This window comes from Taudactylus pleione, unplaced genomic scaffold, assembly GCF_031769625.1.
Source record: "Taudactylus pleione unplaced genomic scaffold, aTauple2 ptg000296l, whole genome shotgun sequence".
Lineage (NCBI taxonomy): Eukaryota > Metazoa > Chordata > Amphibia > Anura > Myobatrachidae > Taudactylus > Taudactylus pleione.
In genome coordinates this window covers 12,583,585-12,601,375 of record NW_028284698.1, presented here as the reverse complement: position 1 = coordinate 12,601,375, position 17,791 = coordinate 12,583,585, and the positions used below count along the sequence as shown (strand labels likewise).

At 43.2% G+C, this 17,791-nt stretch overlaps 1 protein-coding gene across 1 annotated transcript in view; it reads left to right on the top strand.

The window, feature by feature from the left end:
* Positions 1–17,791, top strand: part of TMEM164 (transmembrane protein 164) — a 126,573-nt gene that overhangs the window by 91,403 nt on the left and 17,379 nt on the right. Inside the window, exon 4 of the mRNA XM_088482925.1 lies at positions 10,009–10,087. Coding sequence (XP_088339051.1) covers positions 10,009–10,087 — 79 coding nt within the window. The remainder of the gene's footprint in view (positions 1–10,008; positions 10,088–17,791) is intronic.

The following is a 17,791-nucleotide window of genomic DNA, read 5'->3' as shown; positions in this document are numbered from 1 at the left end:
AGTCTCTGATTTGGTAGCGCTCGCTTGTCGCTCCCCATTTTTGATTTTTCACCAGGATAGCGCTGTTCTCTGGACAAGGGAGGGTTACCTTCCTAAGGTAGTGTCCCGTTTGTATGTGAATGAAGAGATTGTGGTTCCAGCTTTTCAGTATTTTGAAGCCTCCCTGGAAGTAGTTTGTGCTCTCCATATGTATGTGGAGTGTACAAACTCTTTTAGAAAATCATATACTCTTTTTGTGTTATATGGTTTTCACAAACGAGGATGGCCAGCTAACAGACAGACTCTGGCTATATATGGTTACATATCACTATCTCTCGGGTATACACACAGGCTGATCTCCCTGTTCCTAACATGGTGAAAGCACATTCTACTAGGTCTGTAGGACCTTCTTGGGCGTTTAGCCGAGGTGCCTCTGCTGAGCAATTGTGCAAGGCAGCCACGTGGTCTTCTATTCACACTTTTCTCAGGTTTTACGCCTTTGATACTTTTGCATCTCAGGATGCTTCCTTTGGGTGACTAGTTCTCCTTTCTGCTCAGGAGCATCCCCACTCTTAGGGGAACTGCTTGAGAACATCCCCATGGTATCCCTGTGGATACCACAGGGCATCTTGGCAGCTGAAAACTTTAATTGTTTATTTGGTGCCTGGATCACTCCAACCACATCATCCCCATAGTATCCCTGTGGACGCTATGGACCTCGAAGTAAGCGTTATCAATGGTGAGTCTACCATAAATCTTATTTTTTATAGAGGAACTTGAGTGGAAGATGCTCAAAGTCTGAGTTCGCCTTTACAAGATTAATTAACAACTACTGGAAAGTGTTTGCTTTAGTTGTTTGAGAACGGGTAACCTTTAGGAAGTAAATATAGTAAAAAGTATTTATCTGTTTATCCCTTGCACATTTGGCGTTTTTTTTTATTTTGCTGGTCACTGTGTGATTTCATAGAGGCGTGCCTGACGCTGTACATCCATAAATGTGAATCACAGGGATATTTCTGTCAGTGGTTGTGGATGTGGTAATGATATTGAACAGTAGATTATAGGATTACACTCCTTCATGTCCTAGCGATCCAGTTAATTGGGAGGTAAAGTGGTTTATCTTCTTTAAGCAGTAAGACACCAGAATTTCCAGGTTGTTTGAAGTTGAACCTGTTTGTTTTTGTTGAATTTTCTTCTAGTTTTTGTGGATCTACTCACAATCAAGTTGCACGCACCAAGTTTGGCCCATTGATTGCATCCAATCTGTATGTCCTGCCTTCAAAAGATATATGGATTAGAGGCGATAAACCATGCAGTGTATAACGAGCTTAGAATTTCAAGGATAAATACAGATAGTCTGCCTTATTCAGAGTCTGTTGCATCCGTAATCACAGGGCAATCTCAAATCCATTTGCATTTTTGTGAAGAGTGGGTGGCGATTTAATTGTTTTATCGCGCCACATCCTTTTCTCTTTCATCCACTAGGGGACACTGGAGGTGCTTACGCTGGGGTATAGAGGCATGGATAGCTGGAGCTGGCACTTTAAATAATTTAGAAGTGTGAAGCTCCTCCCCCTCTATTCCCCACCAGCCCTCAGTTTAGAAAATGTGCCTCATGGAGCTGGTCACAATATGCTGTGCTCCAGCAATACATTTCATTTTTATTTTAATTTAGGTTAGTTTTTTTTACTACATCTTTTACACTATATTAGGTACCCTTCGCCACCTCTCTAAAGGTGGGGTCCGGGTACCTGGCGCCCTGTTCTTAGTAGAGCAGGAAGGAGTGCACAGTGCTTATCCTAAAAGCAACTGACAGCTCCTTATCGCCACAGCACACTTCTACACAGTGACAAGGTCACAAGAAGAAGAAGTGCTGAGCTGAACTAGAGAAGAGACCTCTGAGGGAGCGCGGTGAGTACACTCAGCTGCGCATCTCTCGCCCTGCTTCCCGACGCTGGTTTAGAGCAGCGCTACAGCGCTGCTTTCTATCTACTAAGTCTCCCCTCTCCCCGCTAGTTTAGAACATCGCGGGCTGTAGAGGGGCTGACAGGTGTTGCAGCCAGCGGTACACAGGCTCCCCTCTCCCCGCTAGTAGAGCGGCAAGCGGGGCAGTCAGAGGGGGAAGTTGATATATGGCCAGCGTTAAGCAGCCATACTGCATGCCTCAGGAGGAGGAAGGAGGCGGAGTCTAGTGAGCGGGCTCTCTCTATACGCGGCAAGCGGCTGTTAGAAACGGCAGCCACACTGTTGTAACACACTACCTGCATCTCTCCATATTACAGGAGAGTGCAGAAGCCACACAGTGTGGACAGAAGGATGATCTCCTGGCACACACCCCTTCTACAGGATCCTTTCCAAAAGGGTCTGTGAAGATAACACTGGGGTGTACAAGGTCCAGGGAATCTGAATTATTGGGAGGGAGTGGTGTGAACCTCCTCCTCTGTTTCCCACTAGCCTTCTGTCTCTGTACTGATTCTGTTTGAGTGGCTGTGTGTGTATACCAATTATCAGAAAATGTTTGGTTGTTCTAAATGTAACAACAAACTAAGCCAATTGCTGTTGACACCACGCTATGTGATGCTTGTTTAGTAACACAAGGGGCAGCACAGATGGTGTAATGGTTAGCATTGCTGCCTCACAGCGCTGAGGTCGTGGGTCCCACTACGGCCCTTAGGTGTGGAGTTTGTATGTTCTCACTGTGCTTGCGTGGGTTTCCTCCGGGTGTTCCGGTTTCCTCCCACTATATATATATATATATATATATATATATATATATATATACACACCATTATAAACCTCTGTGGCTATTACTGTATCGCCTACTCCTCCATGGGCCGCTGACATGGCAGGAGTTATGACGGCTGTAACGTCAGAATTGACGGCTAATAGGAGGGTTAACCAAATATCTGGACTGGTACAGATTATGTGTACCACTTCTACATTGTCCTCCACTGCCTATCATAAGCCTGCAGTGAGCGTCCTCTGCCGACTGTCCTCCAGTCGTATGAGGAACCCCTCGCAGCTCCGCGCTGCCGGATTTAGAATCTGTCACTCGAGGTGGAGCCTTAAAATTCTAGCTGTCAGGCAGATCCTTAATCTACCTGAGGAAGTAGTTCCTGCAGCTCACACAAACGCTTCTAGACAAGCTCTCTGTGGCCTGGAAACAACTGGATAAGCGGTTCCAAATCCACATTGGCTATCCATTTCCATTATCCATGATGGAACAGTGGAAAACACCTCCTCCAGTAGATGCATTTGTTTTTTCGTTTTTTTTTTTTTAAGGAAACAACGATTCCTTTGCCGGGCCACTCACGTAACCAGCGATGTGATCGGTTATAGTCTTGTGGCTGCTTAAAGGCTGATTGCTGGACAAGTCGCAGCACTTCCTGCATCAGTCAGTAAAGGTTTGCAGCGTTTTGACATAGTTGTGTGTGTGGCTGTTTTTCTGCTGCCTACTGATCATAAAAATACTACTGTGGCTCTCCAACTCTTCTGCTCGCAAGTTGGAATAAACACTGCGATCCATTTACAGCAGCAGGAGCCCAATTTAGGCCTACGCTTGATAGCGCCTGGGTTAACAATGCTGTAACTGCTGGGTGGACCAGTTGATTATGGGCTTGGATACTTCTAGAGCAGAGTTACGATTACTAGCAGAACTCTCCGTGAGTCAGCAGTTTACATGATATCAGTCAGATCAGTGCTCGTATGTCCGCTTCTGCTGTTTCTGCCCGCAGAGTTCTCTGCTTGCTCTCTTGGCAGGTGGATGCAGACTCCAAACGGGCTGTTGAGGGTCTACGGTTCACAGGTGATATGCTTTTTAGTCCAGAACTGAAAAAATGGATATCCCAAGCCACTGGGGGTAAGTCTCCTTTCCTTCCTTAGAATGCTCCGTCACCCAGGAGGACTTACACTGGTCCCTTATTTCATTCCTTTCATGCATCCCTTTTGTTAAAGGGCCAGAGGTACCCCCTCGCACATTAGGGGTGGCAGAGGTAGAGGTCGCCCACATACAGTTACACGTCCACAGGATCAAAGACGAGTCGACCAACAGGTGGCTGACTGTCTCCCATCCCACCTGGGATCTCCTGCGATGGGACCTTGCTTACAGACTTTTCAACAAGCTTGGAACCAGACCTCTTTAGATCCGTGGATTCGCAAGCTACTTTCCGTGCGGTTCCGAATAGATTTCGACGTTTCCACTCCACATCGGTTCTTCTCTGCGAGTCTGCCGGTGTCCATGGACAAGGCCCCTGTTAAACCTAAAGTCTTCAAACAGTATCTGAAGCTGTATCGTTTCACTATGGAGTCACTTCAGTCTGTCATTGCAAGCTTCGAACCGGCAGAGTTCCTCATTTCTCTGTATATAAAGGATGTGCATCACCATGTCCCAAATTGGGAACCGCATCAGGCTTTACTGCATTTTACGATTTTGCAAACTCACCATCAGTTTCGAGCGTTGCCGTTCGGGTTATCCTCGGCTCCCAGTGTTTTCACTAAAATTATGTCTGTCATGTCGATCAGTTAATCAAGGCTCCATCGGACCACTTCTCTTGGACCATGCCTCACTGACATAATCAATTTCAAGAAACCCAATCCGAGTCCGATGATCCTAGATACGGCATTACAGAGGTTTTTCCTTTTTGAAGACTTGGCATCCGGCTGCTCTTTCAGCTAGCCCTCAGACCAAGGAGGGTGTCCTTGCTTCTCGGTCTTCGTCTCTTGGGGAAGATGGTAGCTGCTTTCAAGGCACTACAATTCGGACAATTCCACTTCCGAGTGTTCCAGCTGGCCCTGCTGACACAGGGATCAGGGTCTCGCCTGCATCTAAATCAACTGATCCATTTGGCCCCTGCAACCAGGGTGGCACTCCTCTGGTGGATACGACAGACGCCAGCACGGAGGATGGTGAACTATGGTCCTCTACTATTACTCTCATCGGTGGTCCCTACAGAAAAGACGGTGTGTTGGAACTCGGAGCAGTTTCCCATGCTCGGCTAGAAGCAGCGCAGTTTCTAAGGTCCCGTCTGGTACGAGTTCTGTCAGACAACGCGACGGCTGTCGCTTACATTAACCGCCGGGCCAGCACTCGAAGTCGTGTGGCAATGTGAGAAGTATCTCAGATTTTCTAGTGGGCCGAGAGTCCGTCAGTAATCCTGTCGGCAGTATTCATCCTGGGAGTGGACAACTGGGAAGCAGATTACCTAAGTCACCAGGATATCCATCCGGGTTGCTTCCTCTTCATCCGGACCTTCTGCAGCAGGGTCCTTTAGTTCACCCCAACTTAGCACAACTGCGTGGAACGGGGTGGTTCTTGAATCCGATATCTTAGATGAAAGGGCATCCCAGACTCTGTTATTCCCACCATGCTTCGCTCCAGGAAACTGGTTTCGGATGCGCATTATCATTGCATCTGGCGCTCTTCTATCATATGGTGTTACAGTCGGGGCCTTCCGTCAAGGGTGTTTCGTTATCCTGTTTTTACTTCTCTCAGAACGGGATTAGATTCTAGTCTTCACCTAGGATCATTAAAAGTGCAGATTTCTGCTCTTTCTATTTTGTTTCAACGCAGGTTGGCCCTCCTACCTGCAACGCAGATTTTCTTCAGGGGGTGTTGTGGGTGCAGCCACCCTTTGTACCACCTATGGCTCCTTAAGTCTTATACTTGGTACTTTTGTTTCTTCAGTCTTCCATGAACCTCCCAAGAGGTTGATATTAAGTATTTGTCTTGGAAGACGGTCCTCCTCCGGGCTTTGGCTACGGCTCGTAGGGGTTTGAATTGGGGGCTCTGTTTTATAAGCCTTGTGTTTCATGATGATAGGACGGGGCTCAGGACGCAAGCTAATTTCCTTCCTATGGTTGTCTGTTTTCTACATAAATCAGCCTATTGTGGTACCTACTTTGGTAGGGGACTCCGGTATTTATTCTACCCTGGATGCGGTTATAGCTCTCCACCTCTGTTGCTTGGACGGTGTCCTTACGCGAGTCTGAGTTGTTGTTTTTTTGTTTGTTTGTTTGTTTTTTGTCCTTTTATAAGGCTGTTCGGAAGGGTTGGCCAGCGTCCAAACAGGGTTGGCATGTTGGCTTAGACTGACAATCTGTCAAGCTCATGTCAGCAATGATAGTCAACCTCCTATGTCCGTGTCTGCTCATTCCACACGTTCTGTGGGTACGTCGTGGGCAGCACCTAGGGGTGCCTCTACTTTACTATTGTGCCGTGTGCCCACTTGGTCTTCAGTGCTAACTTTTGTGAAGTTTTATAGAATTGATACATTTGCGGCTTCAGCATCATGTTTTGCCGCCTTGTACTGCAGGTTCCTCATAGCGCTCCCGCCCGTGGGGAAAACTTTGGGACGTCCCCAGCGTAAGCACCTCCAGTGTCCCCTAGTGGATGAAAGAGAAAATAGGATTTTGGTACTTACCGGTAAATCCTTTTCTCTGATTCCACAGGGGACACTGGACGCCCACCTCAGCGCTCTTCGCCTGCCTGTTCAGTTTGTTCCATATGTTGGATGGTTTTGTTGTTGTGTGATATCCTCTTCCTTTCATTCCGGTTGTTCTCCATCTCCTCTCGGTCTTCATTTTCTAAACTGAGGGCTTGTGGGGAATAGAGGGGGGACGAGCTTCACACTTCTAAATTATTTAAAGTGCCAGCTCCAGCTAACCACGCCTCTATACCCCAGCGTAAGCACCTCCAGTGCCCCTGTGGAATCAGAGAAAAGGATTTACCAGTAAGTACCAAAATCCTATTTTCGCACGTGTCCTGCCCAAATAGACCGGATTTGGCTGCGTAAAATGGTTAATACCATCTAAAGTCCCAGTTAGCGCGCCCAAACAGCAGCTTGGGCACCTTAAGACAAGGACTTTTCTCACATTTGTGCTTGCCACTGCATGAGGTAGCAGAAATGTGTCCACCCGCGGCATTTGCACCTGTACGGAGCATCAATTTAATTGCTCTGTCTGGTGGCACATTAGTCACAACCATGGGTGAAAACATCTTCATCGTCCCCGTTGAGTCTGTCACTTACGCAAATATCAAGCTATGACTCCTTCCCCTTAGGATGCCTCTCCCTCCCTTTGTTATTCCTGGCTGAGATGATACTTGTTTACGAGTGCATGCATTTGCTAAATGTTTGAAGTAACAGTACAAAGTGCAATTGTGTTTACAGGTAGCGGCCAGATATAGCAGATAAGCATTATTTATTTGTGTATACTGCAGTGTAAAATCACTTAAAACACTGATGCATTGGTTGTAGAGGTCTTGCATAAATGGGCATATTTTCACATTTGAAAAAGACTGAGGCGCTGATGTTATATATTGCTATAAATGAAACAACTTGAGCCCAGTTTTAAGCATTAAGGGGCCATACATTTTATTTTTTTTAGCCATGTTAATTTGCGCCCAATGTAGCAATTCAAGAGTTTTTGGCGCCCATTTATTATCACTCTTGTCTCACCCAATTAGACTGGGTTTTGTAAACCGTCTAAACCTGTCTGTCCTGGTTAGGTTGTCCACACAGCAGTTTGGGCACCCACACCACAGATTTATCACACAGTTCTGCTCGCTACCTCATTAGTCAGAGCCATTGGCAAAAACCATTGAATTGCCCCCTTTGAGTATCATACTTTGCTTTATTATATATTGTATATGTCTTAACATACTAATTTGTATGTTTTATGAGTAGAGTTTAAAAAAAAAAAAAAAAATGTCTGGGCACCCAAAACACACTGTTTGCGAATAGGTAGCCCCTATCCTTGTATCAGTGCCCATTTCCCTATAGAATGTAAGCTTGCGAGCAAAGCCCTCGTATCTTAGAACAAGACTGGGTAATAACGGACAGACTATTACTGTTTGTTCCCAATTGTAAAGCACAACGTTCTATGTTGGCGCTATGTAAGTAACTGATAATAAATGAAATAAATTTCTGCCCACCACCTCAGGAGGGTGTGAGCAGAAATGTCTGGCCCACGGGCACTCACATCTTATCAGAGCAACAATTGAATTCCTCCATCAGGTGCCCATTACTAACCAACGCCAGATAAACAATTGAATTTCCCCTAAATCCGCTTCTCACATCATTCCTTTGGAACTGTCAAATTTACCATATTTTCAGAGACAAATTATTACTCTGACGTCACTAGTTTTTTAAATTTACATATAAGTTTATGTATTTCGTTTTTTTAACTCTGCTTTAGTATATAATTTTTTATATATACTTATTGTACTAATTTGTACATTTTATGAGTTAAAGTAGAATACCCTTACGGGCCTATGTGTCAAACTGCACTTTCTGCATAATTTTATGTAGTGAACCTTTGTACTAAAAGCACAGTGCCTGAGATTTCACATCATTCTCCGGCAAAGTGCTAATTAGCACTGCAGATCGCAGTCCCCATTATTATCAATGGGGGCTATGATCTGACCCCTATGTACTAAATGCCAATAAGCAAAGCTGATGGTGAAAACTACTGTAAGCATATGGGGGCTTGAGGGGCAGTAGAGAGATCTTTCACTCTCTCTCCCGCAGCACGCGGCCAATTCCGGAAGCTGACACCATGCGTAGTGTCTGCTTCCCCCGGGGAAGTCTTTCACTTCTGTGAAAGACTTCGTCTAAATGCCGGGGATATAACTCGCAGGGACAGCAGTAACCGCAACCGTTGTCCCTGCGAGTTCCACTTGGTACATAGTGGGGATATTTTCATTAAACTTTAAAAGTACATGGACGCCATAATGTTTAAAACTGGGCTCAAGTTGTTTGATTTATAGCAACACCAGCACCTCATACATTCTTTTTCATTGTCTTTTCCTTTAAGAAGCTAGCCATTTCTCTTTGAGGCTGCTATGTTGTCTATATAAGAAGGTTCTATACTGTCAGCGCAGAACTCCCATGCAGTCTTTACTATGAACTTTATACTGAACACATGCAACTCGGACCTCTTTAGAGGGCTGTTTTTGCAATTTTTATTTACCATCCATTTTAGTCGCACTATGCGATTGCATGCCCACACCATGACCTTACTGTACTTTCTTGCGGCTGCACACCCATGCTTACTTCCTGCAACTCCAGGACCAGCCACAGTCTCTGCTCCATAGTCACTCACAGTCTCAAGTCACGTTTGGAACTGATAAAAAGACGTGGATTGCTAAAAATTGTCCTAATGTGTAAAATCGCAATGTGAGACCAAAACAAAATCTCATTTAGGATTTCAGACTGAGTAAGACCCACTGTATGCAATTAAGCATTGATTTAATGCAGGTTCTTTTAGCTCTAGTAAATAATTTAGTCTGCATTGCTTTTTGGGCTTTGTTTCATGTGGAGGCCGGATGGTTAGTTGTTTGCAGATGCTTTCACAACCAAAGTTGTTTATATTTAAACCTCTATTACCCGTCATTCTGAAGAAACCTACATTTAAGGAAGAGAAAATTCAAGAAGCCATCAGCTCAACATGGGAAAGCAGTTTACACTTTCTGGACGTTTTCGTTCCTCGTCACGCACCTAGGCCTTCCTCTAATTTGTGTTTAGTGGAGGAGAAGTGTGCACCTTTGCGTGCTCTGGCTGGATTATTAGGAACTGCGGCACATCCAGCGTGCCTTGTACATCAGGTCCTGTATCTGGACTATAGGAAACGTGCTTGGTGAAGTCTTTGAATGCCATCTGGTTTTCTGAATACTGATGTGATCTATTTGCCAACCTTTTCCACCCTCACAGCTCTAAAGTAAAGTGTATGAAAAACCTGCAGAAAAGACTGCCACTAATTCCTTAAGCCTGAGATGGCACCGTACCAGGCAGTAACCACACACCATCTGAAGCAGTACTATTATCCATGGGACACGTCTGGTAGCTGGGCAGGAATATATAAATAATCTTTACTCTTGCCCTTTCCCCTTTTCATCTGTGAATAGTTCTCTTGTTCATATTTCTGTCAGGATGTTTCTGTGTACTTTGGTTGGAGCAATTTAGAGACACCTGTACTGAGTTCACAATAAGAAGGGCTAAACGTGTTGGTTCTTGTTTTCTTCTCTAATTGCAGTTGCCATTCGAAGTTGAGGTGTATTATATTCAGCACATCTTGCTGTACGTTGTTCCCATCTACTTGCTGCGGAAGAGAGGTATGACCTGCAATAACCTCTGTTCCTTTACGCATGGATTTTTATACTTTTTGTTTAAACTATACTCAGTATTTAATTGAATACATCCAGTTATATTATTTATATTTGTATCTTGCAGTTTAGTTACTTAAATCTAATTGTTTTGTCTTTGATTTCTTACATCACAAACTGCTAAGTATCAAAATACAAACACATGCTGATGCACAAATGAAAACAACACACTTTTTCCATTAAAAGTAGTAAATATGCTAATAATGTGTTTAAGATGATTGAACATGCTGGGGTCATGTGTTTCATTCTGATCAGGGACCCGATCTGTTTGGTATTTGTATGTTCTCCCCATGTTCGGAGCAAGCATAATTAAACTTACATGGTTTCCTCCCACCATCCAAAAAATACTTGTTTATATTATTATTTCTTAACATTTATTTATGTAGGGCAGCATATTCCGTTGTGCTTTACAATTGGAAACAAAACAGTAGTAAAACTGGACCCGCAAGCTTACAATTGTTAATTTGCATCTAATGAATTTGACTCAAGTGTATAGGTGGGCTAGTTAGATTTAGGGCCTGATTCAGAGATGGATGGAATTGCTGAACCACATTCAAGCAGCCTTGCAATTCCATCCATCTTAATGCAAATGCAGAAGGAGGTGTCAGACACCTCCTTGCTGCGTTTGCGATCCCAGCACTGCGACTGATGTCGCAGGCTGAGATGGTCGGCGTTTGTTGCTCCTTTGGTCAGGCAGTGGAAGCTGAAGCTTCCCACAGCCTGACCTATGTGCTGGTCACTTTAGAGGCCAATAATCTGCATCCACAGATTTCTGGCCTCTGAAGTGACTATCACAGACTCACAGTAGTAGACCCTGGCCTCGTCCCTCTTGAAAAAAGGGGGCAACACGCCCCTGTTTCTGGGTACGGTGACCAGCCATGCCCCTGCTCCGCACCCCCAAACGCCGCAGCATGTCAATCATACTGTGGCTTGGATGGGTCTACAAGACTAATCACAGGACCCATTCTGCACATACGCAGACCCCTTACCATCGGAGATGTATGTTCATCCGATGATGAACGTACATCTCTGATTCAGGCCCTTAGCTTGTAAGTTTCACCATAGCAGCAGGAACTGATGTGTGTGATTTAAACAATCTCTGTAAAGAGGCAATATGGTCTTTAGTTGGAATGTTATGATACATAAGGGAGAGATCTAAGAGTGCATTGGAGAACGTGAACTTAGTTGTTGTACTCACTATTGTCCTGGCGTTAAGCGTGATCTGTATCTGTGCACAATGGTCTCTGTTCTATAATGGCACAAAGTGACAGGCACCTGTATTTCAAGAACCCCTGCAATACATTTTTTTTATTTAGAAATTCTCTTTGTGTAGTGCATTCTTTGGGCCAAATTCAATTAGGAGTGTTAACTAACTTAAATTGGTAAATGCGACTTAACATTGCTGGGAGCGAATTTCCTTATTCAATTAGCCTGATATATAGCTGCATATGTTAAGTTGCATTACCACTCCATAGGAATTTAACATGCCTTTTAGTTAGCAGCCCCTGAGCAGGGGAAGATTTGGAGACATTCCCTATTTTAAGGTTAAAATGTTGGAACTTGGTTCAGAACCCTTGGGGCAGCCCCCTAATGATTAATTAGGCGCTTAGAAGATTTTTTTTAGTGCCATAATTTGGCTAATGGCATTTTGGGGTGATATTCTGCAGAATGGGTTAAATGATGTGGGACTGGTATATGTGGGAAAGGTGTTTGTAGCTTAAAATGACACAAAAATCAACTTACAGGCATTTTTATGCACCCCAGATCCATCTAGAGCACAGATTCTCAAACTCGGTCCTCAGGACCCCAAACAGTGCATGATTTCCAGGTTTCCTCACAGAATCACAAGTGAAATATTTAGCTCCACCTGTGGATGTTTTAAAATGTCAGTGAGTATTGACTACACCTGTGCACCTGCTGCATGACCTGGAAAATGTTGTCTGTGTGGGGTCCTGAGGACAGAGTTTGAGAACCACTGATCTAGAGCAGTGGTTCTCAAACTCTGTCCTCAGGACCCGACACAAGTCACGTTTTCCAGGTCACCCAGCAGGTACACAGGTGTGTTCATTACTCACTGACACATTTTAAAAGATCCACAGGTGGAGCTAATTTCACTTGTGATTCTGTCAGGAGACCTTCAAAACATGCAGCGTTTGGGGTCCCGAGGACCGAGTTTGAGAACCTGTGATCTAGAGCATTAATTTTCTGAAAAATCACTTGCTTACTATTCTTTTACTGTTAAAAAATTCAAAAATCAGCCATTTGACACCTTTTGAAGCGCCCCATATACTTTGTGTTGGCCACTAATATACTTCTATACTGTTATCCTATGTTAGTTTGCACTTTTTTGGGGTACAGCCTGATTTGCCCATCTTTCCCTCACACTTAACACACCTAGGGCCATATTCAATTTGAGGCGAAAAGTCAATTTCCGGACTTTTCACCATCATCGGAGGTGTTGCAAGTGAAAAGTTATCGCGCGTGTCCCCGCATTCAATTTGGAATCGGCAAAAACGGGACCCAGCGATAAGGTAATGTACGAAAAGTCCTGTCATTTTTGGGGAAATCAGCCTGACACCCCCAAAAAGATGGTTTGACATGGGGATAACTATGGGTACCCCCGAATAGCCCTGCTAAAGGTATTTGGGTTTTTTAAATGGTCTCAATAGGTGCTTTTTAGCACCTTTTGAGATAGTGGTGAAGACTATCATTTAGCAATTTTTTGTATATTTTTTTAAACCACTAGTGCCATCAAATTTGGGGTACATGAAAATGGGTACTACCGTGTTTCCCCGATAATAAGACACTGTCTTATTTTATTTTTTGGTCGAAAAAACTCCATAGGGCTTATTTTCGGGGTAGGGCTTATTTTAATTAACATTGACAGCATCATGCCCTCAGTCCTGCTTTTATCCCCATCATGCCCTCAGTCCTGCTTTTATCCCCATCATGCCCTCAGTCCTGCTTTTATCCCCATCATGGCCTCAGTCCTGCTTTACAATTCTTTACTTACCATTATTTTTTTTTCCTCTATTTTTTGTTAGGGCTTATTTTGGACCGTTTTTCAAAAGTAAGGGTAGGACTTATTTTCGGGGTAGGTCTTATTATCGAGGAAACACAGTAGCATATTTTAAAGTGGCTAATGTGAAGTTTTAAAAATCGTGAATAATCCACCTGCAATCCAAAAAACACCTGACTCTTTCGCTGGTTTAGAAGTTTGACCCCCAGTTTTTGTTTTTTTATCGCCCCCAAAACGAAAGTACTTTTTTTGGGATGTCCTGTTAAACTTTAATTTTTTTTGGACACAATACCTTTAGGGAACAGTAAAAGGGGTGCAGGATACTTTTTTTTAATTTGTACCCCAAAACCCCAATTCTGCACTTTTTTTTCGCCACCTATCCTATGGTGAAAACTTATCCCTGGATTTTGCCAAAGACACTTCGCACCTGCGAAAAGTCTTTGAAATTGAATACGGGGAAAAGTGAAATCGGCGAAAATGACTTCATCGGCGATAAAGTATGGGTTTTCGCAGCCTAATTGAATATGGCCCCTAGCGTCATAGAAAATTATTGTTCAACTGCCAGGATAAGCCTTTAACAATTAAAATGCACAGTAAGCAAAATGACCTTACTATACGCGCCTCATGTCATGCCAACCAAGATTTTACCGGGACTAACTGAATTTCCTCATTATATGAAACTGTAAGCAATGAAGCTTTCTTTGCTGCACTATTCTTTTTGCATTGAACGTCCTCCTGTATTTCAGTGGTTTCTAATATTGTTGAATACAAATTCATCCCAATTATTATTTCTGTTGTAAAATATTGCATGTTGTTGCCATCTAGTGTTCATTTTGGGAAAGGTTTGAAGTTCTTGTTCACTAATTTAATTTGTCATCCTAACATGGTTACAGATTTTTATTTTTTTTAAATAATCATGTATGGGGCACTTCATTTAATGGCCCTATCGGTTTGTCTTTCTCTACATTATCTACATTATCTATATAATATGTGTGTGTGTGTGTGTATATATATATATATATATATGTATGTATATGTGTATATAAACAGTATAAGCAGATGCTCATATTACCATTTGCTTGTAAAATATTCAATAAAATTAAAGAATGGAAATACAATAAGTTAGTCCAGCACTCATTATCCTAATATAGGATGTGATGTCTGCACTAGGCTCCTATGTTGAAGCCGCTGCTCCCCTTTTCAAGGTCTCCAGGAATCCCACAGGGTATAGTATCTGTTAATATATTGCCGGGTATAATTACATTGAAACCAAATGGTAATCAGCCCACTCAGTGTGATTTAAGGTACGAATGTTGCATGCTTACAGACAGGATTCTCTGTTTGTTTTGTATGATTAAAACTTTTATAAGCACTATATATAATCTCTCTTATCTATCTATCTATCTATCTATCTATTTATATATATATATATATATATATATCTGCTAGCAGAGAGAATAAAGTGCACTAATTCCCGTTGTGGAACATGATGCAATCGTTAATAATAGGTTACGGTTCTTTCAACTGCAGTTAGATTTACCGCAGAGGAAGTCTCATTATAGACCAAATGTGTAGGGTGAAAAATGCATGACTTGCCTCCACTAGGTGACGCCATTGTGAAGAGTTCACGCCTTCTAGGGAAGGTAGGACAAGTAGCCGTGCAACATCACACCATAAGTGGGGTCATACTGCATTGGCTATAAATGCTATATAATGTATATTTTATAGTGAAGATTTCTTTATAAATAATTATCCGGGGAACACTGATGCTGGGTTAAGTGGAAAGGCTGAGAAGTAGGTACTAAACAGTAGCCCTCCTATCTTTTCCAGCTAGGCAGATATTTATTTAGTGACTGCAGGAAGAAGCACAATTATTTTGAGCGTCTCTCACCTGCTGCAACCCATGCCCTGCCCCGGAAGAGGGTCATCTTGGACCATAGTTGTTCCCTATAAACATACCCCCTTGTTACCGACATTGCGGGTACACACTAGACAATGTGCCCGATATGTCGCTCCAATCCTTCGGATCGGATGACATATAGTCTAGTGTGTACCCGGCTTTATGCACCAGCTGGGCAGTTACCGCATACATTTTTTGAACAAAATTACTTAGGATAACTTTTTAGCTTTGGACAAGGGATTTTTTTGGGGTATACTAGTCAGTGTTCCCAGATATGACGAAAGAGGAAACCAGGATTTTCTTGCATTCTCCGTCAAAACAATTATTTTGAGTCCATCTAGGAACACTGAGTTTACTCCCTTGTTTTTTGTTAACTTGCATGTGCCTCTGGCACGTTGGTTGAGTTATACCTTACGCTAGTGGTACCCAGGGGCTGGCTGGCAACTATAAACCTGGGGGGCAAACAGAAGCATAAGGCCCTCGATTTTCTGCCAAATAACTGCGATGGAAAAAATAGCATAATAAATTTCTCAGAGGTGTGGTGTATCTAATATGGTTGTGGGTTAAATAGCAATAGAACAAACTTGTTATATGAAAGAGCTATAAACAAATACATAACCCACCAGCCCCATCTGAAAAAAAACAGAAAGTATACTAGTCATGTCCTCTCTTAAATATAGAGACCATAACAGTGACCTCTATAGATTAGACATAAAACCAGATCCACAATCTGGCCACTACACCCTTTTTAAATTAGACCCCAGATTTAACTGACCCAAACCCCCATTATGAAAATTCCTACCTCAGATGTGACCCCCCCATTGCAGATTAAAAGCTGTACCTCAAATTTGATAACTCTCCTTCTCCCTCATGAAATGTCAAACCACAGATTTGCTCAGACAGACAGACAGACGGACGGATACACTTGATAGATAGGAGATAGATAGATACACATGATAGATAGGAGATGGATAGATACACATGATAGATAGGAGATAGATGGATACACATGATAGATAGGAGATAGATGGATACACATGATAGGAGATAGATGGATAGATAGATGCACATGATAGATAGGAGATAGATGGATACACATGATAGATAGGAGATAGATGGATACACATGATAGATAGGAGATAGATGGATACACATGATAGATAGGAGATAGATGGATAGATGGATACACATGATAGATAGGAGATAGATGGATACACATGATAGATAGGAGATAGATGGATACACATGATAGATAGGAGATAGATGGATAGATGGATACACATGATAGATAGGAGATAGATGGATAGATAGATACACATGATAGATAGGAGATAGATGGATAGATAGATACAAATGATAGATAGGAGATGGATGGATAGATAGATACACATGATAGATAGGAGATAGATGGATAGATAGATAGATACACATGATAGACACACATACACTGTACATAAGCTCCACCCTCCCCTTACCTGGTACCTAAAAGTGTAGAGAAGATAGTAAGCAGGCTCTCCTGCACTCTGGATCACTCCTCACCTCTGCCCCCTCTGTCTCTCTCATCCCTGGGTGCCATCGATCAAACTTATTTTTCAGCTCCTCTTCCCTGACAGACTCCCCAACAAGCCTCGCCCCCTTTTTTCCGCTTTCCGGCCTCTAGGGTTCCTGGGAAAGGAAACCTGGCTCCCCATTGGTCGACAGCGGCCATTTCTTTGTAGCTTGTAGCTGGTATGGGGGCAGCCATTTTTTATTAGCCTCTGTAACTAGTCTCAGATCTCTCTAGCAGCGTAGCTGGGCAGCAGACTGTCGGACTTGGAGCTGAAGCATCATCTGCGACTGCGTGCCTGAAAGTCAGGCGGCCGTGGAATACAAACATTGTACCGGCCCGGGGGGCAGATGGCACCCTGCCCCCCGGCCCAGTCCACCTCTGGTGGTACCCAAACTTTTTTGTAGTAACAGCATTGTTTTCCCGGCACTTAGGGGTGCCAAATGTTTGTTGAGAAATTCAGAAAAAAATGTAGTGAAGTAGTAAAGGGTAGTAAATTGTGCTGACCTGTCATCCTTAGGCTCAGTTATGTGGTGGGGGAGAGGTTTACGCTTCTGTTTGTCCACATATTTACATTACATTGACCATAAATAATTTGATTTGCTGTTGGACCACCAACCTGAGACACCCCTACAAGTGTCCCGAGGCACCCCAGGGTGCCACGGCACACAGTTTGGGAACCCCTGCCTTACGCGATTTTATGTTCTCCTTTTGGCTTTGTTAGATCAATAACTGGCTAGCTGGAGGAGATGGTAGGGCTTAAATAGGGGAGGAGGGAGTTTGCGGTGAGTATAAGAAAATCCTCTTTTCTCAAATACTAAACAGTAAGTGGCCATGGACCATCTTTTTGTTTTTTTTCTGTTGAAAGGCTTTAATTCCAGAATCCGAAAGATTTTAAGACATTCGCCATAGATCTTCTTTATGACGAGAACACTTAGACTGGTTTGAAAGTATTTTCTTTCTTTCTATCTCTGTTTGGAAAGGAAGATTCCTGGTTAGGGGTATACATATTAACGATACTGGATCAGAACCTCTATACACACCTTCCTATACCTTCTAATGACCTGCCTATACCTTCTTACGATGACGCTAATTTGCGTACGCAGTCATACCATAAATAAAGACTTAGACGTGGAATCTGTGGTTCCAAAGCACAAGTGTTACTCAGGTAAAAGTTCAGACAGTTAC